Here is a 25,550-nt window from a genome sequence, read left to right on the forward strand (position 1 = left end):
ATAGGTTCTAAAATCAGATAGAGTGAGGCCTCCCACTTTGTTCTTCTTTTTCAGTAATGCTTTACTTATCTGGGGCCTCTTCCATTCTATATGAAGTAGGTGATCTGTTTCTCTATCTCGTTAAAAAATGTTGGAATTTGGATCGGAATTGCGTTGTATCTACAGATCACTTTTGGTAGAGTAGACTTTTTTAGATTGTTGTCTTCCTAGCCATGAGCAAGGTACGTTTTTCCACTTATGTAGGTCTCTTTTGATTTCTTCCAGGAGTGTCTTGTAGTTTTCTATGTATAGGTCTTTTACATCTCTGGTAAGATTTATTCCTAAGTATTTTATTTTCTTGAGGGCTTCTGTAAATGGTATTGATTTGGTGATTTCCTCTTCGATGTTCTTTTTGTTGGTGTAGAGGAATCCAACTAATTTTTATATGTTTATCTTGTATCCTGATGCTCTGCTGAATACTTCTACTAGTTTCAGTAGTTTTCTTGAGGATTTCTTAGGGTTCTCTGTGTGTAAGATCGTGTCATCTGCAAATAGAGATACTTTTACTTCTTCCTTACCAGTCTGGATGCCCTTTATTGCTCTAATTAGCCTAATTGCTCTGGCTAGGACCTCCAGCACAATGTTGAATAAGAGAGATGATAAAGGGAATCCTTGTCAGGTTCCCGATCTCAAGGGGAATCCTTTCAAATTCTGTCTATTTAGGGAGATGTTGGCTGTTGGCTTTGTATAAACACCCTTTATTATGTTGAGGAATTTTCCTTCTATTCCTATTTTGCTGAGAGTTTTTATCATGAATGGGTGTTAAACTTTGTCAAATGCCTTTTCTGCATTAATTGATAAAATCCTGTGGTTCTTGTCTTTTGTTTTATTTATATGATGGATTACATTAATTGTTTTCCTAATGTTGAAGCATCCCTGAATAACTGGTATGAATCCCACTTGGTCATGGTGAATTATTTTTTTGATATGTTGTTGAATTCTGTTGGCTAGAATTTTGTTGAGGATTTTTGCAACTAAGTTCACTGGGGATATAAGTCTGCAGTTTTCTTTTTTTGTGGTGTCTTTACCTGGTTTTGGTATCAGGGATATGCTGGCTTCATAGAATGAGTTTGGAAGTATTCCTTCCTTTTCTATGTTCTGAAATACCTTTAGTAATAGTGGTGTTAATTCTTCTCTTAAAGTTTGGTAGAACTCTGCAGTGAAGCCATCGGGCCAGGGTTTTTTTTGTTGGGAGTTTTTTTGATTACCTTTTCAATCTCTTCTTTGTTATGGGTGTATTTAGTTGTTCTAGCTCTGTTCTTGTTAGTTTAGGTAGGTAGTGTGTTTATAGGAATTCATCCATTTCTTCTTGATTTTCAAATTTGTTGGAGTACAATTTTTCATAGTAATCTGATATGATCTTTTAATGTCAGTTGGGTCTGTTGTGATATCACCCATCTCATTTCTTATTCAGGTTATTTCTATCCTCTGCTGTTTTTCATTTGTCAGTTTGGCCAACGGTTTATCAACTTTGTTAATTTTTTAAAGAACCAGCTTTTGATCTTGTTAACTCTTTCAATTGTTTTTATGTTTTCTATCTCATTTAGTTCTGCTCTTTTTTATTATTTGTTTTCTTCTGGTGACTGAGGTTCCTTTTGTTGTTCTCCTTCTATTTCTTCAGGATGTAGGGATAATTCTTTGATTTTGGCCCTTTCTTCTTTTTGGACATGTGCATTTATTGATATAAATTTACCTCTGAGCATTGCTTTAGCTGTGTCCCAAAGGTTCTGATAGGAAGTGTTTTCATTCTCATTGCATTCTGTGAATTTCTGTATTCCGTCCTTAATGTCTTCTATAACCCAGTCTTTTTCTAAAAGGGTATTGTTCAGGTTCCAAGGGTTTGATTTCTTTTCCTTGCTTCTTCTGTTATTGATTTCTATTTTTATGTCCTTATGGTCAGAGAAGATGCTTTGTAATATTTCAGTATTTTTGATTTTGCTAACGCTTGCTTTATGACCTAATATGTGGTCTATTCTACAGTATGGTCCATGTGCTTTAGAAAAGAAAGTATACTTGGCTACTGTTGGGTGGAGTGTTCTGTATATGTCTATAAGGTCAAGTTGGTTGATTCTGGCCTTTAGATCTTCCATGTCTTTACTGAGCTTCTTTCTGGATGTCCTGTCTTTCACTGAAAGTGGTGTGTTAAAGTCTCCTACTATAATTGTGGAGCTGTCTATCTCACTTTTCAATGCTGTTAGAATTTGTTTTATGTATCTTGCAGCCCTGTCATTGTGTGCATAAATATTTAATATGGTTATATCCTCCGAATATAAAAAAGAAAAACAAACCCACTACTATCGAGTCCATTTCGACTCAAAGCAACCCTACAGGACACAGTAGAACTACCCGATAGAGTTTCCAAGGAGCGTCTGGCACATTTGAACTGCCAGCCTTTTGGTTAGCAGCTGTAGCACTTAACCACTTTACCACCAGGGTTTCCCCTCCTGATATATTGTCCCTTTAATCATTATATAGTGTCCTTCGTTGTACTTCATGGTGGATTTAACTTTAAAGTCTATTTTGTCATAAATTAATATTGGCGCTTCTGTTCTTTTTTGATTGCCATTTGCTTGATTTTTTTTCCATCCTTCGAGTTTTAGTTTGTTTGTGTCTCTAAGCCTAAGGTGTGTCTCTTGGAGGCAGCATATAGACAGATCATGTTTTTTAATCCATTCTACCACTCTTTGTCTCTTTATTGGTGCATTTAGTCCATTTACTTTCAGCGTAATTATGGATAGGTATGCATTTAGTGCTGTCATTTTGATGTCATTTTTTGTGTATTGTTGACAGTTTCTTTTCCCCACTTAATTTTTTGTTCTGAGTAGTTTATCTTTATATATTGTCTTTTCCTCTCTTTCATTGTTGCTGATTTTGTTTCTGCTGTGTCTCTGTTTTTTCTTCTCTTTTATTTTGATAAGTAGGGTAGTTAGTCTCCTTTGTGGTTACCTTAATATTTACCCCTATTTTTCTAAGTTTAAATCTAACTTTTATATCTTTATATCACCTTGTCTTTCTCTCCATATAAAAGATCTATGACTACTTTTTCTTAGTCCCTCTTTATTATTTTAATGTTGCCTTATTTTTCATAATAACATCTCTGTTTCCCTGTTTGAGTGTTTTTTTTTTATCTTGATTTATTTTTGTGAATTCCCTGTCTGGGTTAACATCTGATTTCTCTGTCCAGTGTTTTAGTCTTGCGTTGATACCAGATATTATTGATTTTCTAACCAAAGAACTCCCTTTAGTATTTCTCGTAGTTTTGGTTTGGCTTTTATGAATTCCCTAAACTTCTGTTTATCTGGATATGTCCTAATTACACTTTATTATTTGAGAGACAGTTTTGTTGAATATATGATTCTTGGCTGGCAATTCCTCTCCTTCAGTGCTTTATATAAGTCATCCTGTTGCCTTCTTGCCTGCATGGTTTCTACTGAGTAGTGCGAGCTTAGTCTTATTGACTCTCCTTTGTAGATGACTTTTTGTTTATCCCCAGCTGCTCTTAAAATTCTCTCTTTATCTTTGGTTTTGGCACATCTGATTATAATATGTCTTGGTGACTTTCTTTTAAGATCTACCTTATATGGAGTTTGATGAGCATCCTGGATAGATATCATGTTTCACAATATCAGAGGAGTTTTCTGCCAACAAATCTTCAACAATTCTCTCTGTGTTTTTTGTTCTCCCTCTCTGTTCTGGTACTCCAAACACCCAACCCACTCCAAACACACATAGGGTATTTCTGTTGATAGAATTCCACATGATTCTTTAGGTTTCTTCATGTTTTTAAATTCTTTTATCTGACTATTCTTCAAATATATTGGCACGAAGTTCTTCATCTGCAAGGTCACCAATTCTGCCTTCCACTTGCTCAATTCTGTTCCTCTGACTTTGTATTGAGTTGTGTAATTCTGTAATTTTATTGTTAATCTTCTGAATTTCTGATTGTTCTCTTCCTATGGATTCTTGCAGCTTATCACATTTTTCATTACGTTCTTGAACAGCCTTTTTAATTTCCTCAACTGCTTTATCTGTGTGTTCCTTGGCTTGTTCTGCATATTGCCTGGTCTCCTTCCTGATGTCTTAAAGACTTCTGTATGTTAATCTTTTGTATTCTGCATCTGGTAATTCCATGAAGGCACCTTCACCCAGAAGATCCCTTGTTTCTATGTTTTTAGAGCTTGTTGAGACAATCATAGTCTGTTTCTTTATGTGACTTGGTATTGACTGTTGTGTCCAAGCTATCTACAAGTTATTGTATAAGTTTATTTTATGTTTGCTTACTGTATCCTATTTTCTTGCTTTTTTTTTTTTTTTTTTTTTTTGATATGCCCATGTGGGTTGCTTGAGTGAGCTAGCTTGATTATTTTCACCTTTGGTGCTCTGATGTCCTGTCCCCAGATGGCTAGAGCTGTTATCAGGTAAGATAACAGAATAGAATAGAAGTGTATTCACTTTTCTTGTGTGGATTCAGCTCAGGTGTCCAGTCAGCTGGTCATCAAGTGTGTGGTACAGGCTCTGTCCTAGAGTCTCAGAGGGCAGGTGTTTGGTGTAGGTACTGGTATCTGGTTGCAGCAGGGTCACACTCTGAACAAGGCAGAGGGCTGAGGACCATCCCCCGAGTGTCTCTGAGGAAAGTGCTTTCCTGTTTCCTAGAGTGTACAGGTGGGTAGGTTCTGCAGAAGGACCATGGGCACACAATGCTTTTAGTTGTTAAGCCTGGGAGGTACCAGTTATCCTTGGACCTCTGTCGTGGGTTGCTGGGTGACCTGAGTGGGGCTACCAGTCCTTCTGCCCCTGATGTGGGTAGGTGAGAACCCTGTTTAATAGGCGAAATGGTGTCAAATATCAAACACCCACCTCACCACCGCACAGCTTAAACAGTTGCAGTCTGCCAGCAAGGGTCTACTGTCCTGGAATAGGCCCACACAGGTCCATGCAGGGGGAAAACTTATTCAAAGTTCATGATCCATTTATGCCTGGACAGGAGCCACTTTTGTCATGAGATCCCAGCTAAGTGGAGCTGGCAAATTATCTTTTCCCTGTGTTGTGAATTTATTCCTTCTGCAAGGCCAGGAACATAGCTCAGGATGCTCCAATGGGCCTATCTCAGGTCCAGGGGAATCAATAGCCACTGAAGCTGGCTTGGGGTTTGGAGGAGGAGTAAAATGTACGCAAGTACTTATCTTTTGCCAAGAGTACCATTGTTCTCTGGTTCCAGAGGTGTGAGTAGGCTGTGCACCTGGCTGCTTCTTCCTGTGAAAACTGCACCCAAAAGCTACAACCAGCCCGCCACTGCTGCTCCTGAAAAAGGTGATGAGGAATTCCAGCCATTCAGGTCCAATAACTCCTCTCTGCTTCTGAACCGTCTTTCTCTACCCTGCCGGTCAGTCCGTTTTCTATCTTTTCCTTCGATGTTCAGGGCTCCTAGCTTGTCATAAATATAATCGTTTCACTTGATTTTTCAGGCCTTTGTTGTAAGAGGGAACATCAGAAGCATTTGGTTATTCCGCCGTCCTGGCCTGGCCTCTCCAGTAAATATCTTTTAAAAATATAAACAAATGGAAAGGAGAAGGGAATCAAAATGGCTCACTACCAAAAAACAAGAATACAATACCCGGCAGTGTTAGATAAAAAAGACAAGAAGGCTTAAGACACACACAAACACACACACAATAACAAAATGACAGAAGTGTTTTCTTATTGGCAATTACAGTAACTCCAAATAGACTAAATTCTCCAAACAAAAGTCAAAGAGTGGCAGAATGGATTAAAAAAAAAAATGATCCATCTATGTGCTGTTTTCAAGACACACCTTAGACCAAAGGACACAAGTAGGTTGAAAGCAAAAAGATGGGAAAAATATTCCATGTGAATTATAATCAAAAGAGAGCTGGTGTGGCAATCTTTACATGAGAAAATAGACTCTAAGACAAAATCTATTAGAAGAGATAAAAATGTTCATTATATAGTGATAAAAGGATCAGTTCATCAAGAAGATTTAACAAACATATTTATGTACCCAACATTGGAGCATCTAAATATATAAACCAAAAACAAGTAGAACTGAAGGGAGAAATAGATAGCACTACAATAATAGTTGGAGATTTCAGTACAGCACTTTCAATATTGGAGAGAAGATCAACAAGGAAACAGAGGTCCTGAATGACACTATAAAACAGCTAAACCTCGCAGACATATGCAAAACTCTTCGCTAAAAAACAGCACAATGTAGCTTCTAGTCCAGGGCTCATGGAGCATTTTCCATGATAGCCTACATGTTAGGTCATAAAGTAAGTCTCAATAAATTTAAAAAGACTGAAAATTATACAAAGTGTTTTCTCTGACCACAGTGGAGTGAAACTAGAAATAAATAACTGAAAAAAAAAACTGGGACATATAAAAACATATGGTAATAAAACAAAATATTATTCAACTACCCATGGGTCTAGTTATGACTAGACAAGAAGTGGTGATGGCCAGACAACAGAAAGGTGTGTAATAGGAAATGATCTAAGTTAGGGAAGAATTAAAAAAATAACAAAAAAAAAACAAAACAAGGAGTGTAACCTGGATGGCTGCTTCGTAGTTTGCAGATGTCAGTTAAAGTCCATTAGATGGTGAAAAGACAGTCTCTTTAACAAATGGTGCTGGCATAACTGGACATCTATCTGCAAAAAAAGAAAAAAAAAAGGAAGACCATACCTCACACCGTGTACAAAAACTAACTCAAAATGGATCAAAGACCTAAATATAAATGTAAAATGAGAAAAATGATGGAAGAAAAATTATGGACAGCTCTAGGAGCCCTGATACATGGCATAAGTAGTTTAAAAATCATAACTAACGATGCACAACCACAAGAAGAGAAACTAGGTAAATGGGAGCTCCTAAAAATCATACACTTATGCTCTTCAAAAGACTTCAGCAAAAGAGTTAAAAGAGAACTTATAGACTGGGAAAAAAAAAAAAATTGGCTACATTTTAGAAATGCAAATCAAAACTACAACGAGATACCATCCCACCCAGCAAGGCTGGCACTAATCAAAAAAATACAAAATAATAAATGTTGGAGAGGTTTTGGAGAGACTGAGACACATATGCACTGATGGTGGGAATGCAAATTGGCACAACCACTTTGGGAAATGATTTGGTGCTTCCTTAAAAAGTTAGAAGTACCATACCCATTAACCAAATCCATTGCCACTGAGTCAATTCCAACTCATAATGACCCTATAGGACAGAGTAGAACTGCCCCATAGAGTTTCCAAGGAGCACCTACCGGATTAGAACTGCTGAGTCTTTGGTTAGCAGCCATAGCACTTAACCACTACGCCACCAGGGTTTCCGAAAACCATACTAGTTTCTGTTATTTTTATGTTTTACTAAGTGTGCTCTTTAAAATAATGAATAAGTGTGGTACCACTTATTGACATGATGCTACCTCAGTCCATTATTGTGGGAAAGGGCAATTTGGACCAAGTTCTGTATGTGAACTTGCTGATTGATTGCACCCAAAAATTATACAGGAATTTAAAACATGTTCCTAAGCTTGACCCACCTCCAATCCAGGAGAATCTGTGTTCATGATGACATAGGTTTATGAAAGATTGAAAATGTAATTACTTCTTCTAAAGCTCATATAATTGGTCTGACTGAGGTAAAAAAAAAAAAAACAGTCAGACCAATTATATGAGCTTTAGAAGAAGTAATTACATTTTCAATCCTTCATAAACCTATGTCGCCATGAACACAGATTCTCCTGGATTAGAGGTGGGTCAAGCTTAGGAACATGTTTTAAATTCCTGCATAATTTTTAGGTGCAATCAATCAGCAAGTTCACATACAGAACTTGGTCCAAATTGCCCTTTCCCACAATAATGGACAAAAACTTTGACATTTTGCTGCATGCAGGGCACTCAGATTAACAATTAAAACACATGACAATTCACATAAAATATTTTTTGGAATACCTAATATGGGTGATCCAGTCTCTTCTTGGATGATCTTTTATGAGTAATATTTTTGCGTTATTCAAATTATAACTCTTGGATAGTTTAAATTGTAAAAAGTGACCAAGATAATCAAAACTAGCAACTTGAGGAGGAAAGGGAGGAAAAGCTGCCTTAATATACAGGAGTTTGGATGCACAGCTTAATTTTTCTGCATTGCTGCATTTCGGGAGAACAGGAGGGTACAACCCACAAAGTGATCATATGCTATAGAGGCTGAACCTAAAATAATGGGCAGATCTGACAGGGAATGTAGGAGAACAGGGGCTCCCACTAGGGATAAAAGATATAGATTTAGGGCCTCTTTTATTTGTACTGTTAACTTCACAGGGACTATGGGCCCCAATCTTCCAATAAAACTTTGAGTAGAGATTTATGGTCCTGAGATCACACTCTCTGGAGCCTAATAATAAAAAAGAAATCTTACCATCTAACTGACCTAACTATTCACAACAAAATTCTAATAAACAAAACATATACAATTACACTTATAGACCTGGGCCTAAATATTCATGTTTAATAAAATAGCACTACATCTATTAATCATTTCAATAAATACATTGAAATAGGAAATTAAAAAATTGAAATTTGTTTATTTAATAAATATAATGAATAATACATACAATAAGTATGGCATTTGGAATCAAAAAGGAAAAATAAATTTCGGATGAAAACATATTCAAGAAAATTAAAATACTTATTCAGTAAGAATTTAAAACAGGGTGTTATTTAGTCTGGGACTAAATATGAATCGATTAATTTCCTCAAGTAAATGAAATTTATTTATTTTTAAATCCACAATTGATATATCTTTACAGCATAACTACTACGTACCCATCATTTTCATCATTTCTGTGAAGACAGCAAATAATATAATCAAATGTGTGGGGCTTTCCTTAAAGGAAGGACGGGCAATCATGGAGTTTTGCAGCAAGAAGTTACCTTAGATTTAGATTACCTAGATTGGACTCTTTATCAAACATATGAGGAACTAGAGCATCAGAGACTCTCCACAGATTACCAAAGTCATGGCACACAACCGACACAACACCACAGCTTACACATCAACTCAGAGGTCAAAATTCTTATGTGTAAGTCATATAGACCCAAAGAGGTACAAAGCCAATGAGTAATCAATGAATAAGGCACAAATGAGTAGTGTAGATATGACAGAAAGTGCCAGAGTGAGGGAAAATTGAGCATTAACAGAGAAGAAAGGTATGGCTTCATTACAGGAAGAAGAGAAGGAAACACAGGGTAGTTTTGTTACATTGACTGGTTTTTATTCAAAGTATAACTTCAGCTGATCATCAGATTCCCATTTACAAGATGAATTCCACAATTTGAACGAAGTAATAACACATAAATGAGTTTGTGCAAGGTGATAGTGGTTTTATTGTCTTTGTTTTAAGCAGTAAATGACAAATATTAAATATTTTTCAGCTTCCAAATACAAATCTATTAAATGTTTTATTGAATATCTGCCATCTTTCAAACCCTGAATGAGTGGTCAATCAGACAAACACAACTTGCTTTTATGGAATTTACCATCTGATGAATAAACATATTAACTTGATAATCACATGATGTATGGGAATAATATTGATTAATTTTAAAAGGACAAGTTCAGCTATTGCAATGAGTAGCGAGGTGAACTACCACAGTCTTTGGTATAAAAAAAACTTTTCAAAGAGAAATTGTATGTAAGATGGATATAAAGAGTTAATCTGAGATATCCAGGGGAGGATCTGAAGGAAGAGTTCATAGTGCCAGTGATATATTTATGCTAAAGACGTATAGATTGAAGTGTGCTAAATATCAAAGAAAGGGAAATCTCACATAAGAGAAACATGTAAGTAGTTAATATTCAATTTGAATAATTTCTCAAAAGTAGCTGGTATTTTCTGGAAAGTCAAAGGATCCAAATTAATAGGAAAAAAAAGAAAAGAAATAAAACTAATATATTCATCCTTTACTAGCAACAACAGAATCATTATATTAAGAAAAAATATACAGTTATGTCTCTCCATCTGCTGAACCTACTCATGGCTACAATGAAGTGCTTGGGCTAACGAAACGTGAGCACGGTAGACGTGGACTTTCCAAGAAGAAAACATAAGAATCATCATGTGATTTGTTACGTTCTTTTCTTCCCTTTACCAAACAACCAACAATATTCCAGAGAGAATCCACTCCATCTAACAGACTCCTAACATAGGGAAAATGCGAGAAAGAGCCACAACTAACTTGCAATGAGCATATACAGCGAGTGAGAAATAAACCTTTAATTTTATAAAGTAGCAAGAATTTGATGCCACTTCTACGAGTTTTGTCCCTTGTCCTCTTTAGATCTCACGTGTCTCTTTATCCAGTTGAAATTCCATAATCCATTTTATGATGATATCTTGCGTACAGTCTCATCTAACTTCCCCTCCCTGTCTTCAGTGTAATCACCTAGCTGCCCCACACTTATTTAACTACCACCTCCTTTGTGTCTGATCACCTTCTGCTGAATGTGACTGCAGAAAAACAGGACTATGCTAAATACCCTCACTATAAATATTTAACAGTGAACGTCATTCACCCTCTTTCTAGATGACCATTACATATCTCCATGGCTCTTCTAGGTGTTACTATGCCTTCACTCTGCACATCACTCTCAGCCGATGACTTTTTTTTCCTGTTTTATTGAGGATATTACAGTATCCAGAAGAAAATTTCCTAGTGCCTACCTTGCTATTTTCACCTACTCACCTGCGAATTTACACATCTTCCATGTTTTTGCCTGTCATTGGACAGACCCTGTTCATGCCACTGGGTAAGGCCAACTTTTCTGTGTATACAACATATTCCTGCATCACCATTCCCCTCCATTTTGAATGGACTATTTTACTCGGCCTACAAAAGCATATGGTATGCATGTCAACTTTTAAAAAAATCCCTTTGATCCCATTTCATCCTACTCCTGCCATGCACTTTCTTAGTGCCCATTATTCAAAACACGTAGAGAACTTTTTCAATGCTCACTATACCTAATTCATTTTCTTTCATTCTTCGTTAAGCCTCACTCTTTTAGGTGTCATCTCCCACTATTTCCTTAAAACCACTCTTATTAACAATGACACTTACCTTCTTATATCCAGAGCTCAATTTTCAACATTTGACATGTCTTGTCACCCCCTCCTCCTTATGTGGTTTTTCTCTTGTCTTAGGTGATCCTATACTTCCTTGGTTTTCCTTCTTCCTCAATAGTTACTCCTTTTTCTCTTTTGTTAGTTTATCATCTTCTCTCCAACTTCTTAACACTAGAGCTTCCCAGGGCTCTCTTTTGTTTCTAGACTCTTTGTGAACATATACTTGTTTTGCTTTCCTTCCATCACTATGTCATTGATTCTCAACTATAAATCTCCATGTGTCTACATTCTGAATTCAAATTTTGTATTCTGAATTCAAATTTTGTATGTCTACCCAACTAAATGACTTTTGCACTTGGGAATGTGATAAACATCTCAATGCTCCATTACTGGACTCCTTACTCCATCCACCCCACAAACTTTTCCCACCCAACTCATTTAATGATAATTTCATTCTCTCAGACTGTTAGGTCCTTATTGCCTTTCAAACTATTGCCAACACCGCAGTCAGTGTAATCATTTAAACATACACAGTACATTTATATCTTCTGGTCCTCACTCTCCAGAGGCTCCCCATTTCACTCAGAGGCCTCACAGTGGTCTGCAAAGCTCTGAAAAATCCTGTCTACTCTGTTCATTTCTTCTTGAACCCCATTTCCTACTGCTCCCTCCCTTGATCAATCTGCCATTTTCCTCCTGTCTTACTGTTCTCAAACAGACCAAGGATATCTGACCTTAACACCTCTGCACTTACTTTTGCCTTTGCCCAGAGTGCCCTTTTCACGGACGTTTGTACAGCTACTTCCTCACTTCTCTCAGTTCTCTACTCAAAAGTCACCTCATCTGAAGACCTGATTATTTTAAAAGTACAGTATTGCCAGAACTTCCAAAACACTTTGTCTTGGAGATTTTGTTATGTGTTTTTCCTTATTATTTATTTATTAAACACATTTTATTGTCTGTCTCCATTTGCTAGAATGGCATCTCCCCCAAGGTTAGGGATCTTCTTTGTTCTGTTCATTCGTGTATCCTACATACCTTTCGTGATTCCTAGCACATAGTAATCAATACATACTTAGTAGATAAATAAATTAATGAAGTCATCTAGGTCAAAGTAAAAAAGTTTTGTTTGTTTTTTCTCATTTTGTACAATCTGCTTATATTTGTTTTCTATTTGGTCTTAGCTGGGAGAAATTGGAGGCAGCAAAGAAATGCAGAGAAAGGAGGAAAATTGAAGTAATTTCACGACAGACAAGGAGAGCTATGAGAAAAACCAGAGTGTTAAGAAAATAAACAAAAGATTCATGGAATAAGACAGTTATGCATGGGAAATAATGAAGCATTTTGACCACTTAACTTTCATTGTCTCTAACTCGTTAGACAAGTGACAGAGGTAAAATATATGGTCTTTAAATATATTTCTACAGAGCAGCCTTCATGTCCTTGTTCTTTAGGCTCTAGATAACACAGTACAGGGTTGGAAGAACTACTGTGTATAACACAGACACCAGCAGGTTGAAAACACAGGAAACATCTACAGATGGCTTCAAATAGGCCACTGGAGCAGCATGAAGAAAAAAAAAAAGCAGAAACACCAGGTGAGGAATACTGGTGGAGAAGGCTTTGAACTGACCCACAGTAGATGGGATTTCATCAATATAGAGAAGATGTGAATATAGGAGATAGCAATGGAGACAAAGGAGAAAAAAATCTCAGCGAGGAGGTGACAGCAACTGCTCCAACTTCAGCCAACTACTTGTCTGAGGAGAAGATTCTGAGTAACTGAAGGATCTCATGGAATAATTGATACACCAGATTGGACACCCTGAGGGGCAAGGGGAAGGTTGTTGCTGTGTGCAGGATTCCAGAAACCCCACCACTGAGCCATGAAGAAGTGGCCATCATGATACTGACATTCCTCTTCATGATGCTCTTGTTGTGCAGAGGGAGACAGATGACCACATAGTCATCATAGGACATCACTGTTAGCAAGGCCATATCAGTGCAGGCCAAGAAAACCACAAGGAAGACCTGAAGGATGCATCCCCAGAGAGATGGAGCTGCTGTTGGTCCAGTTGCCTACAATGGCCTTGTGGAGGTTGAAGAAGATATATCAGAGATCTAAGATGGAAAAGTGTTTGAAGAAATATATTGGAGTATGGAAACACTAATCAAAGGTGGAAAACATAATTATAAGAAGATTTCTTATAAGGGTCACCAAATGTTAGTATAAACATCACACAAACACACACATACACACAATATTTATCAATTTACAAAACATTTTACTACTTGTAACACCATTTTCTTAAAATACTGTCTTGACACAGTTTTGAGGCCCTGGCTGGAGCCTGGTTTGCTTCCCTTTTTGAGCAACTGATAAAGTCCACTTTCCAACCATTCCCCTTATCAGGTTTTCACACTCATAGGCCAGTAGCACTGCCCTAATTCCCCTGAGGCCAGTTATCCAACAACTAGGGGCATCTCCTATACCCTCCGAGTCTGCAGAATTATTCAAAATGCCCAATTCCCAGGAAGCCTGTGCGCCCTAGCTAACCCCTCCCTGCTTGCCATACATAAGCCCTTTCCTATAATTCCAGCTTGTTGTTATCTTTCCCCTAGCTGCAAACCCCTCTGTGGCCTTGTGTATTGGTGTGCTGTGCCTCCTTGTCTCTGGTAACTATGAGTATAATAAACCTAGTTACTTTTCACTGACCTTTCTCTCCCACATCACTCCTGACTTACCATCCTACGAATTTATTAGAGGACTGCTATATTAAAAAATAAAGTCCTTCCGCAAGAAAATTTTAAGAAATATCCATTAAGCAACTCTTAGGAAAAAGAGTAAATACAAACAGAAATTACATAATTAAACACACAACACACATGCGCGCGCGCACACACACACACACCATACATACACGCACTCCTGAGAGAATCTACTGCAATCAAAGCTCAGAAAATCCCAAGGGTTGGAATGTCATCACAGACATGTGAGCTGACAATCTGCCTCTAGATGGAATGGAAGACAATTTTACAGATATGATTTCTTAGGAACTGGGAGTATTTATCTTTCAGTCAATAAGTCACTTGACCCTGGGACATAATGGAGAAAAGAACTTTACCTGCCCCATATTTTCCCCCTTTTCTGCGGTTACCTCAAAAAATACCATTTAAGTGAAATCATGTCACCAATCAAACTAGTGATTACACTACTAATTGCATTTCTTTGTCTACTTTTTCTCAATTTATACATAATATTTCCAGTAAGTATTTTCTTTTAGTGATTTACCATATTCTCCTTTATTGCTTACCACCATTCCATACATTTCCTAAAGGAAGAAAAAATTGTGTCTATTCAGCCACAGGAAATTTGATCTAAGAACTTGTCTATACAGCCAGCAAGCAGCTGATCACTTTGGTTCCTAGGTCACATGGCCTGTTAAACTGGTAGACTCAGTAGTCAGCATTACCACTGAGCAGATACATTACTGGATTAACCCAATTGGTCCATACACTCAGAAAAATATAACTGGTTCAATAGGTTCATGGTCATTGTGAAGTAAATTTAATTAAGTTATGAGTACATAAATATGATTTTTATGCCATTTATTTTGTTTACAACATTTCTCATGAACAAAGAGAGGAAGTAAAATTTCAAGAGGCGCATGTCAATACATTATCAAATCACCATTAAATGCTATGAAATGAGTAAACAAGAGGGTTGATCCTGACCTTATGAAGTTTTAAAAACAATGTGTTTGCATTTTGCCTAGGGGTATTATACTTCCAAGTACTTAGGCAAAAAAAAAAAAAGTCTCAGGTCAAAGAACAATAGCAAAACAACACACTTGGAACACTTTGAATATAATGGTCAAACACAGAAGAAAATGTAATAAAGGCAGGCTACACAATGACTAAGTAAGGATAAGGTCTTGCTCTTTCTTTTTCTACCACTCAAGCCAGCCATGGCTACATGTTCAACACCTGTCTCTTGAAGGTGTTATGAAAATTCCAACTTAAACTTATTACACCTATTGAGTGGTATAGTTGTTGAGCATCAGAATGTAATATTAAAAAATCAGACAACTCTTGGATGGACTATAAACTTTAGCACTTCTCCCAGGTTTTATTCTTCTAATAATTTTCCTCAGGATCACTTTCCCTAATATGGGAGAAAAATATCCTTGGGAATGAAAATTAGGTCAGATGTCTAAATGGTAAGACCAAGTGAAAAAGGGTGACAAAAGTTAATAAACTTCTCCTGTCCTCAATCAACACTGTTCCAAAGATGAGGGATTCAAACTTTATGGCATCCCTTCCAATTTATGTGGCAGGAAATTATTACGGAGTTAAGAAAGAAATAGAAACATGAGTTGGAAATTGAATGTAAAAATAGGCTTTTTGGAGCCCAGAAAAGAGCCCAGTGGGACAGAGACAGTGCTGATTAGATGCAAGAAATTATATAAGGAGAGAATGAGTAGTATCATCTGCAGAAGAATTCTGATTAATTTTGACTATAGCTAGAACCCTGGAAATATTTTTCCTCTTGGCCCCTCAGGGAGCCAAGTTTGTCAGTCTCAGGCAGGACTCTTTCCATTTGCCAACACAGAAAACTTCAGTCAGAACGTTAGCCTGTTGATATTCTCTCAGTGGCTATTGTGATTTACTTTATCACTTTGCCTCATTTCAATCCAAATTATCACACAAGGAAAATAAAAATAACGTTAAAAAATAAAATGGGGACATAAAATAACTCACTCGAGTCACAAAAGTATAAAGAATTCATGAGAGTTTCATAACTAAGAACAAACTTACCTTTATATCAATAGTAATTTATGGGTTACATTTATTCATAAAAACCAATTAGGTGAGGGGCAATGAGTTCCGTTAAGGATAATGAAAAATGTGGAAACAGATAATGGTGATGGTTGCACAATATGGTGAGCATAATTAATGTCATTGAGTTGTACAAGTGAAAATGGTTGAAGTGGCAAATGTTTTGTTACATATATTTTAACACAGTAAAAGCAAACAAAACACAATAACAAGAACTGAAGTTTTCACCTGGTTTCCTACTAGGGGAAAAAAATCTTAGGAAACAAAACAAAGTGTAGAGTACATGTGTGTGAACCTATGTGTATTGCTTTCACCTCAATTTGTTCAAAACACCGTTCTAGGTTATGTTAGCAAACATAAGTGAAACATAGTCCCTGACTTCCAAGAGTTAACCGTCTAGCAGGGAAAATCACATAAAAACTAGAAAATTTTATTTTATGATTATAATACTCATTCATTCATCTGTTCAACAAAGATTTATTGTGCACATTGTGCCAGCCACAAGTATGAACAAATAATTTTGAGAGCACAGAGGCCAACTATAACTACCATTCCCCTTTCAAGAATCATATTTCTATATCTTTTTGTATCACCCGTCATACTCCATGTGTGGCCAGCACTCAGTAAATACTACTTTCTTAAAAAAAAACAAATACTTGAAAAATCAAAACACTGAACAGATATGTCTAAAACTGAATGATTCTGAAAGTTTAAAACAGGAGGGGGAGAGATCATCAAGTATGATAGAGTGGCTGATGGCTACAGAGCTGTATAATGGGTGTTCTTCATCCTATATTTGTTTCCATCTGAGGTATATCTATTTATCTATTAATGTCATACTCTATATACCCATTGCTATGGATTGAATTGTGTCCCTAAAAATGTGTATCAATTTGGCTAGGCCATGATTCCCAGTACTGTGTGATTTTCCACCATTTTGTCATCTGTTGTGGTTTTCCTATGTGTTGTAATCCTATCTCTATGATGTTAATGAGACAGGAATGGAGGCAGCTATGTTAATAAGGCAGGACTCTATCTACAAGATTAGGCTGTGTTTTAAGCCAGTCTCTTCAGAAATAAAAGAGAGAAGCAGGCACAGAGACATGGGGACCTCATACCACCAAGAAAGCAGTGTGGGGAGCAGAGCGTCCTTTTTACTCTGGGTCCTTGCCCTGAAAATTTCCTTGGCCAGGGAAGATTGATGACAAGGACCTTCCCCGAGAGCCAACAGAGAGAAACCCTTCCCCTGGAAAATCCTGGATTTGGAGAATTTGCAGAAGAAATGTGAAATTTCTTTTTTCACAATTATGTATATAAATGCTAGCTATGACATGAGGAATAAATATAGTATCTACAAAAATATTGAATTCTACTACTAATAAAACTACCCCTTTGACTATACTTTGTATTCACTTAAAATGTATTATTTCCTTCTCCTCTTCCAAAGTTGTAACCTCTATTATGTATTGTAATAGGGTTGCAGTGAGTCGAAATTGACTTGATGGCAACAGGTTTAATCAAATGATTAAAACTTGGTAATGATCTTTCCTCTTTAACTCTAATCTCCTTTCTGCCCTGTTTTTTTCTATGCCCACCATATTAGCTATTGTTTGGGATTCAATGCCATTACAGCCTTTTTTTTTTTAATGTCGTTTATGGCGAGGACTGATGTTCCATTTGGAATAACATATGAGACATTTGAACCCAATATTATACTAATTAATTTTGCTTCTAGTACAAAATTTATATTATACTCTGATTACAGAGTTATAACATCTAATTCACTTGACTTTCCCAATTTTTTCTCACAAATTCTAAAGAATATACTACCAAAGAAAAGATTATGGTGATATAAATTCTTCATGCCATCCTCCAGAGATAAAATTACAGGCTCCCTAGGTGTAAGCTCCTTGAAGACAGCATAGTTGTCAGTTTTGTATCATTATATGTTTTCCAAAAATAAGTGTTGATTTTTTTCTTACATTACCTCACCTATACTCCTTTTTCCTCACCAGGAACTCTCATTTTCTCATACCCATTAAGAACAGGACATTGAGTTCTACCTAACCTGTTGCCATGATCCCAATTTTCCTGAGCAGACAGAAATCTTCAAAACATCACTAAATAGGCAGCTATCTTAGAAAATTTTATAAGAATTTAAGAAACAATTAATTCCATTCTAAAAATCTATTTTAACTAAATCCAGGCATCGAAATAGGAACTTCCAAATTATTTTTTTTCAAGCTAGCACAGCATTGACATGTCCTGGAGACTGCCATCTCATCCTAGCTCATACTAAGACTTTCAAATATTTTAAAGTCAACTTTTGCCCCTCCACTAGCATCTTAATGATTTTGCACATTTATTGTTAATTTAATTCTTACACATTTTATATTTTGTTTCTCTTGAAATTGTGATACTTGTAAATATATCTTCTAAACATTTTTTTGTACATGTAAGCATTGTTTATTTCTCTCTAGTGATTTGTACCCAGACACGTGGCTGAATTCATTCTTTTTTGTTGTTGTTGTTTGTTTGTTTTTCAGTTGTCTTGTTAACAAGTAAACTATAATTTCACATACAATGGATCACTGAAGTCTCTTCTTTCCAATGTCCATAGTGCTTATAACTTTCACACGTCTGTTTTGGACGGTGTATCAAATACCATGTGCTATAATAGTGATAATAGTTAGTGTAGGAAGACACACAGTTCACTGTTTCCTGAGGCCAGAAGGTCTAGGCTTGAGGTCTGACACTATCACTTGCTAATTGTATGATACTGATTATTTCATAAAATGTCTCTTCTGCCTCCATTTCCTCACCTGAAAAGTGGGGTGATAAAATATATATTTCATATAGTTATGATTGACTTCCCCATTGATCTGAAAAACTTCAATTACCATGCCATTCTTTTGTTCTATTACTGGTATGGGACCAATAGATTTTGGGGTAATGAGGAGCATAATAATTTAGTCGATTAAGCTAATATATTATTTTCTGATAATTAGGGTTCAATATAAAAATAGGATGATATAACTGTGAAGTCAATTGGATATGTGCTTATCTGTTTTTGAGATGGCACAGTGGCTAGGCAGAGAAATTGCATAATGATGAAGTAAAGCAAGGAATCATCTCATCATATGATTTTATTGGAGTTTTTAACATCATCAAAGGTTTTTTGTAAAATGTGAAATTACAAATCTTTTGATTTTTCTCTTCTTCACTTGATTTTTCTTCACTCTCTTAATGAAAATCTATGTATCTCTCATGTTCAACTTTTTTCTCATGGAATTTAAATTCTATTGCCATCTATTACATATTCCGGATTCTTTCCAGCTGGTATTATCCCACTTAACCTGGAGAAAGGTTTGCATCCAATTGAGACCAGTGACCCCCAGGGTTTTCTCTGGAAGCCAATCCACTCCATACTCCAAGGGCCCAATCTCTGTAGACACCTGGCAGAGAAGATTTTCTCCTTGATAAATTGTATATTAGTTTTCTTCATCCCTGTGCTTGCACATTAAATCGGGCAGTTTCTTCTGATGAAAGCAGAGGGAATCAGAATTATTGTCTTTTCATCATTATTCCAGAAACCACATACATATTGAGAAGCAAGATGTCCTTTCATCAAGGTATTACTATTCATGTACTTCCCAGCTTTTTTAACCCTTAAGGAAACTGAATTTATGTGGATGAAGTATATGTAATCAAACATTTCAACCAATGGATATTTGTGTGGAAAAAAACACACTTCAAGACAGATGTGTTTTTAAATTAATTTGATTGTTCTCTTAATAATTATGTATTGTAAATATGTATTGTAGGAACAAGCAAACTAATTTAGCATATACTGTTTACTAGGATTTTTATCTATTTAATCAGGTTGGGAAAAGGAAACTGCTCAGGGTACATGTATGGTTTTGGTCCCTAGCATTGACCTCCATTCCTTAAAAAAATGGAATGAGGGACAACTCTGTATAGGGATCAGAACCACCCAGAGACACTGCACTGATAGGTCTAAGGAGGCTTCTCTGCAGATTATATTTAAATGTTGTCAGAGCTGGTAGGGGAGCAGAAGTCGTCTCCTTGAGTGTCATTTACACCTGGGAAAAATGCAAATTCAAATTTATTTGTAACTTCCCTAATTTCAAACAGCTATGCCATGTCAGGACATAATTAGACCTCAGGTCTATACATTGGTTTGTTAATTTTATGAAATTATTCTACCATGCTTTTGAGTGAAACATTTCGGTGTGTGCATGAGGTGAATTTGGAGTTAAGTTAGTCTTATTGTGGTAAAATTATACTTGAGTTATGTAGGCATCAGGGAGAAAAATGACCCTAGGTGATAGAAAAAGTACAGAGGTTCCTTTCTGCCTGTGACACTTTGAAGCAACACCCTGGCTAAGATGTTGCCTTCTTGGAGGTCATCGTAATCCCAAAAAAGATGGGATATGGTGAACGATCTACAACTGCTCTACAGCATGTATTTACTCCACAAAAATCAGGTGTATGCCTGATACTTTGGCCTTGGGCAGTCTTTATGAACACAGTGATGCCCAGCTGAGATGAGAACGCCCTTACTGCCTTTCTCTCTGCATATCCTCAAGTCCTACTGTGTAGTCAGTCCCTCTCTGACCCTAACGCTCTCCACTCAGCAAGGAGATGGAGTGACTGAGGCACACTTATGCAACACCCTGGTCACCTTAGCTGATTTACATTCAGGTGTGTGAAATCACAAGCCAATTTTATTCCTGGCCTGAAGAGAATTTACAGTCCAATCCATTTGTTCCTCAGATGAAGTGGGAATTTAAATAGATGCACTCAGAAGCAGGATAATTTTATTACATATTTTATTCAATATAGTTTATAGTTAAAAACAGTTCATGAAAAATTTGTACCTAGCATTTAGTGATGTTAGTGTGTTTATGAAGGGAAATTTTGCTTTTTTGTAGATGTAAATACCAAACATTTGTTGAATAAATAATCAACCAGTGGTTTATTGCCTGTTAAGGAAATTTTTTTTTTTTAGGAGGGTGTGTGTGTGTGTATACATAGCATATATTTGTATTATATATTGGTAATAAATTTTATAGATTTATATATATGTACATATATATAAATCTATAAATTTTATTATATATCCTCAATTCTAAATTGCCTACAGTAAAAAGAAAATTACTGATTTACTAATAGCTTTTCAACTTACTATTTATATGAACTGTACAATGTTTTTTTTTTCTTTCAAAACATGAAAGTGTGGCTATTAGTATTGAGGAAATATGTTCATTTTTATCACCCTCTAAGCCATAGATTATGAGGAATCTGCTGTGTAGCTGTTATGCTGAATTTTATGTCTATTGTAAGCAAGTTAATAGAATCTTTTTGATTCAGCTTGGGAGGGGGGCCTTGTGCACGGTGTTAGGAATGAACTACCAGTCCCTGTTCTTTGGTTGGGATCCTTATAGTTAAAACCCACTAAACAAGAATTTTACTACCTGTTTCTCTAAATTCTATAGATAATAAAGGGCAGCATAAAACTTCAGTTGGTTTAAAAATTACTATGCATTGCTTAAAATTTTTTATCGTGAATATCACAAATATGTGGAAAGTAATAGAAGATAATGTAACAAACCCCTGGGTACACATTTGCTCTTTTATGAAATCTTAATAATTTCGATATTTTCTGAAATTCTTATAGTTGTTATTATCAGAGTATCTTATTGGATCCATACTGCCAAAGAAGCCAGTTTATCCTCACTTCAGTGAATTTTAAAGGTAATTTAAACGTAGAAACCAATTTATATTATACAAAAAAATTCCAATCACTTCTTTGACATCAATACATAAAACCTAAAACCCACTGCCTTCAAGTTAATTCCTACTTGTGGTGACCCATGTGTTTCAGAGTAGAGGTGACATCCATAGGATTTTTTTGGCTATAATCTTTATGGAAGCACATCACCAGACCTTTCTTCCGAAGTGCTGGTAGATGGATTTGAACCACTGTATGTCAGTAGTCAAGCACAAACTCTTTGCACCACCCAGGGAACTGTAACATATATAATACTCAAAAAATTATAAAAAATCCAAATCTCCCAGAAGAATGATAAAACAAACTGTTGTTTGTAACTACTACTTAGTTTTAGCACATAAATATTTTATCGTTTGCTGTAACAATTTTAAACAATAAAGTATTTCAGAGATAAAAAAAAGATAGTTTGTGTTAAATTTTTATTTTACCTTATTCTCATTACTTTCCCCCCATCCCAAGTTCTTTAACTGGCAATGTGTACGCATTACCACAACTGTTTTATACTATTCTTGTGTATGTGTGTGTACATAAATAGTATACTGTGTTCTTTTGAATGTTTAAATATCATGTAATTGGGAACACATTCTAGGTAATGTTTTGCAGCTTGTTTTCTTTTTATTGTTGTTCAAAATCATATTGAGATTTTCCATATTGATATATGTAGAACTATTGCATTTGGTTTAACTACTGCAGAGTGTTCCATTCTGTATGAGTGAGTGCAAAATGGCATCTTTTAATGATTTAACTGGTGTTTCCATGACTGATAAGTTTGGACATGTTTTTGAATTGGTGACTGGTCATTAGTTTTCTTGTTCTACAGACCACTTGTGCATACACTTTGCTCATAATTTTATGTTGCATTGATTTGTTTTTGTCATTCATTATTAATGAAGGGTAATAATCCTTTGTGATTTACATTACAAAATTTATTACTTGTATGACTTTGTGTGGGACACTATTGTTTTTAATAACTTGTCTTAATGACAGCAAACCATTTCAAACTATTTTCTTCCAACCTTTGACATGAAGATTATCTTCAAAAATTTATTACAAAATCAGAGGCTCTACCTTTCTTATAATTAATGATAGTAACACTTCATATTTGCCTAGTCACAAAGCACTTATGTGCTTTATAGTTTGTAATCACTACTGGGATGAGGTAATTAAACAAAAAACAAGGCTCATTTAGAAGAGATGATCAGTAGGCTGGTTTTAAATGGTTTATTTGAAGCTGATGCTAATTTGGAACAACTAAATAAATTGTTTTAAATATTTTGGAGTCATGTAGAAAGAATCTAACATGCAATTCAGAAGAACACAGTATACTACTTATGGATATTGACATAGACTTTGATGCAGACAAGCAAGCATCTATGTTTTTAAGCATTAAGACACTACTTTTGAAGACAAACATATGACAATCATCAGTAAATATATACAAAATATTCCTTTATTTTCATGAAGTTACTTTGGTTAAAATTACTACCAATTGAAAAAATTAGTAGAATGAAGAGGTTGGGAACACTGACCCTGGAGATTAATTGCTGTGATTTGAATGTCGGCTCAGACTTGTGCATTTTGAGTGACCTTGGACAATTTAATTCATCTTGCTTATGCCTCAATTTCTTTCTATCTAAAATGGGAATAATAGGAACAGGTCTTACCTCATAGTGCCATTGTGAATATTAGATGAGTTAAGCTATACGCAGTGCAGAGAACAGCATGTGACATGGAGAAGGTGCTAAACAAGAGCTGTGGTGTTATCGTGACTATTGCTGTGCCTTGTGCAGCTATGCAAAACAAATACCCTTATGCTAACCAGAACAATTCAGAAATAATTTAAAAATCATAACCCTTATTCTTTCCATGCTCTAAATGGTAAGTCCACATTTTAAAGTGGCTTACCACAAAAGTTATTGAGCAGAGAGCTATGTGGGGCTGCCAGGACATGTAACCAGCTATAATTCCAAACTTTTGTATTAAAAAAAAAAAAAAAACAGAAATTTATATAAAAGGCAAATTCTTGATTTCATTCCACAAGTTCTCATTTAGTAGATGTGTCTTGGAACTTAATACTCCATGTTTTAATCAAGCACCCTAGATGATTGACGAAAAAGTTCTTAACTTCACACTTCAAAAAATACTGCATAGTAGATATATAGTGCTGGTCAGAAACTCTTTGAAGTTATTTAACTTTAAAAGACCTCAAAATATCCCTTTCTGAATACTCCCATCTTATAAAACCTATTCACCACCATCCCATTTGCTTCAGCAGTTTAGAAGATATACAGTGGAGTCCTAACTTAATTAAGCTGAAAATGATTTCAACAACATTGTGTTAGTAAAATGTTTTGTTGATTTCTTAATCTCATTTTAATTGGAGTGTTTTTTTTTTCTTCAACAATCAGAACACAGATTTCCCTGCCAAATGGACAATCTCACAAAAGTAACAGAATTCCTGCTCACAGGATTTTCTGGTATATGGGAGGTCCAGATATTGTATGCTGGGCTTTTTTTGTTGATTGACCTGGTAACACTATTGGGGAATCTTCTCTTTATGATGGTCATTACTCTCGATCAGTGTCTTCACACACCCATGTACTTCTTCCTGAAGAACCTCTCCTTTTTGGATTTGTGCTACATCTCAGTCACCGTGCCTAAGTCCATCCACAGCTCACTGGTGCACAACTCCATCTCTTATCTTGGCTGCGTGGGTCAAGTCTATTTTTTCTTTGCTTTTGCATCTGCTGAGCTAGCCTTTCTCACCGTCATGTCCTATGACCACTATGTTGCCATTTGCCAACCCCTCCAATATGGAGCCATGATGACAGCAGGAAAATGCCACCAGATGGCAGCCATAGCCTGGCTAATTTGTTTTTCTTATGCTGCAGTCCACACTGGCAACATGTTTTGGGAGGCCATTTCAAGGTCCAACAGAATCCACCAGTTTTTCTGTGACATCCCTCATGTGCTGGCCCTCGTTTCCTGTGAGATTTTCTTTGTTGAGTTTGTGACTCTGGCACTGAGCTCATGCTTGGTCACGGGATGCTTCGTTCTTATGATCATCTCGTATTACCAGATCTTCTCAACAGTGTTCAGGGTCCCTTCAGTAGAGAGTCGAGCAAAAGCCTTCTCCACCTGCTCCCCACAGCTAATTGTCACCGTGCTCTTCCTCACCACAGGGCTCTTTGCTGCCTTGGGACCAAGTGACAAAACTTCATCTGTTCAAGATTTGGTGATTCCTACAGCATATACAGTTTTGCCCCCCTTCCTGAATCCTATCATATGTAGTCTTAGAAATAAGAAGATCAAAGCACCTATGTGGAGACTATTTGGAAAGATATATCCTCTGCAAAAGTAGAGACGTCTTCTGGGCTTTTCCAGTACAAGATCTGTATCAACAGTTCTTCTACATACAAAGAGTTGTTTTGAAATTCTCTACCTTTTTGAATCTCCAAAACCAATTAGATAATTATCTATTCATACTATGATAGACCACATTCATAAATTTGGGCCAGTAAGCTATTTTTGAAGATGTTGATGAAATTTTCCGCTTCTTTTTAATGATAATTACTTTATTTGCTTTTTCTGAACTTCTATTGATCAAGTTTTCCAAACCATTTGGCTACTTACTGATATTTTCAAAGAAATATATTTAAACATTTTTACGCATTTTTTTTTAATTTATATGCAGTAAAATTCACTTTCTGATGT

The 25,550-nt window shown here is 36.0% G+C and overlaps 1 protein-coding gene across 1 annotated transcript; it reads left to right on the forward strand.

The window, feature by feature from the left end:
• Window positions 1-24,264: 24,264 nt before the first annotated feature.
• Window positions 24,265-25,197, forward strand: LOC126070473 (olfactory receptor 14I1-like). Its single transcript, XM_049874672.1, has one exon. It carries the CDS (start codon window positions 24,265-24,267, stop codon window positions 25,195-25,197), a length of 933 nt encoding a protein of 310 aa, XP_049730629.1.
• Window positions 25,198-25,550: the final 353 nt, after the last annotated feature.

This window comes from Elephas maximus, chromosome 2, assembly GCF_024166365.1.
Source record: "Elephas maximus indicus isolate mEleMax1 chromosome 2, mEleMax1 primary haplotype, whole genome shotgun sequence".
Taxonomy (NCBI): Eukaryota; Metazoa; Chordata; class Mammalia; order Proboscidea; family Elephantidae; genus Elephas; species Elephas maximus.

Bases quoted from the DNA above. Each gene is read 5' to 3' on its own strand.
- LOC126070473 (XM_049874672.1), top strand. From the start codon at position 24,265: ATGGACAATCTCACAAAAGTAACAGAATTCCTGCTCACAGGATTTTCT.